The 1,664-nt window shown below is 59.0% G+C and overlaps 1 protein-coding gene across 1 annotated transcript; it reads right to left on the bottom strand.

Annotated features, from left to right (window-relative positions):
• Nucleotides 1–1,082: 1,082 nt before the first annotated feature.
• On the bottom strand, nucleotides 1,083–1,340 carry DL89DRAFT_228860 (uncharacterized protein; the record flags this gene model as incomplete). The annotated part of the gene is made up of 1 exon (XM_040884881.1): nucleotides 1,083–1,340. A coding segment is annotated over one exon (258 nt), but the record flags the coding sequence as incomplete, so codon positions are not given.
• Nucleotides 1,341–1,664: the final 324 nt, after the last annotated feature.

The following is a 1,664-nucleotide window of genomic DNA, read 5'->3' as shown; positions in this document are numbered from 1 at the left end:
ACGAAAAATTACGCGTCGAACCCCCAGCAGCGACAAGAAATCCAGGTATAAAAGCTTGCGCACTCGCATGCTGGCCAGTTCTCTTCTCTTCTCTTCTTCCTTACAATCCAAACGAATTATATTTCTCGTACTCGCAAATACAAGCATAGTAAGGTAAGAATATCCCACTTTCATTCGCTCACTCCGCTCACTCGCTCCTTCCCACACGTTCAAGCACACGTTCAAGCACACGTTCAAGCACATACGATACTAAACACATCAAGTATCAATACTGTTAGATGTCTGCATTTATCACTCCCATCCCTCCCTCTACCATCGCCGCTCTTCGCCTTAAAATCGCAGAGGCGCGGCACCTTCTGCGCGGCCGCCGCACTGCAACCGGAGATGTTGCCAAGGACCATCGCCCGAGCGGCGTCCAAGCTCCTCGAGAAGATCATCAAGGTGACCGAGGTAGCTGACTCGGTTACTTGTGGTGTAGCAGTGTACGTTTACATGCGCTCTGTATGGGGAAAGCCCGTGGGTGACTTGGGACTGCTTACCAACGACATATTCAAGAGAGAGCTCCAGAGTTCTCACCTCGTTACCCATGCGATGATTGCATCGCCGCGCGGGTTGGAGGCGCTGCATGTGCTCCTTCAGGTACAGGCAAAAATTGTCAGTGCCTCCGCCGGCCGCCGCAGGCTGGCTTACTACCATGCATGCCAGATGGCCCAGAAGCAGTCGGCCGCTGCTATCGTCGTGCGCACCACCATTACCACTCTCCGCGCTTCGCACACCAACATCTTCTATTGCCTCCATGGTGCACGGGGCCCACTGTTGCTGCAGCAAACATGCACGGTTCTACCATCGCTGCCGCTGCCGATGCGCGCGAGGTCACCACCGCTGCAACCGACGTGCACGGTTCTTCCACCGCTGCTGCCACAGCTGCTGATGTGCGCAAGGTCACCACCGCTGCAACCGACGTGAGCGTTCTTTCACCGCTGCCGCTGCCACAGCTGCGATGTGCGCAAGGTCACCACCGTTGCAACCGACGTGTGCGTTCTACACCGCTGCCGCTGCCACAGCTGCCGATGTGCGCAAGGTCACCACCGCTGCAATCGACGTGCGGTTCTTCCACCGCTGCTGCCACAGCTGCTGATGTGCGCAAGGTCACCACCGCTGCAACCGACGTGCACGGTTCTTCCACCGCTGCTGCCACAGCTGCTGATGTGCGCAAGGTCACCACCGCTGCAACCGACGTGTGCGGTTCTTCCACTGCTGCCGCTGCCACAGCTGCCGATGTGCGCAAGGTCACCACCGCTGCAACCGACGTGCACGGTTCTTCCACTGCTGCCGCTGCCACAGCTGCGATGTGCGCGAGGTCACCACCGCTGCAATCGACGTGTGCGGTTCTTCCACTGCTGCCGCTGCCACAGCTGCCGATGTGCGCGAGGTCACACCGCTGCAACCGACGTGTGCGTTCTTCCACTGCTGCCGCTGCCACCAGCTGCCGATGTGCGCGAGGTCACCACCGCTGCAATCGACGTGTGCGGTTCTTCCACCGCTGCTGCCACAGCTGCTGATGTGCGCAAGGTCACCACCGCTGCAATCGACGTGTGCGGTTCTTCCACCGCTGCTGCCACAGCTGCTGATGTGCGCAAGGTCACCACCGCTGCAACCGACGT

Source organism: Linderina pennispora (genome assembly GCF_002104995.1).
Source record: "Linderina pennispora strain ATCC 12442 chromosome Unknown DL89scaffold_64, whole genome shotgun sequence".
NCBI classification, from domain to species: Eukaryota; Fungi; Kickxellomycota; class Kickxellomycetes; order Kickxellales; family Kickxellaceae; genus Linderina; species Linderina pennispora.
The sequence above is the reverse complement of the archived record's forward strand: the minus strand, read 5'-3'. Positions and strand labels throughout refer to the sequence as shown.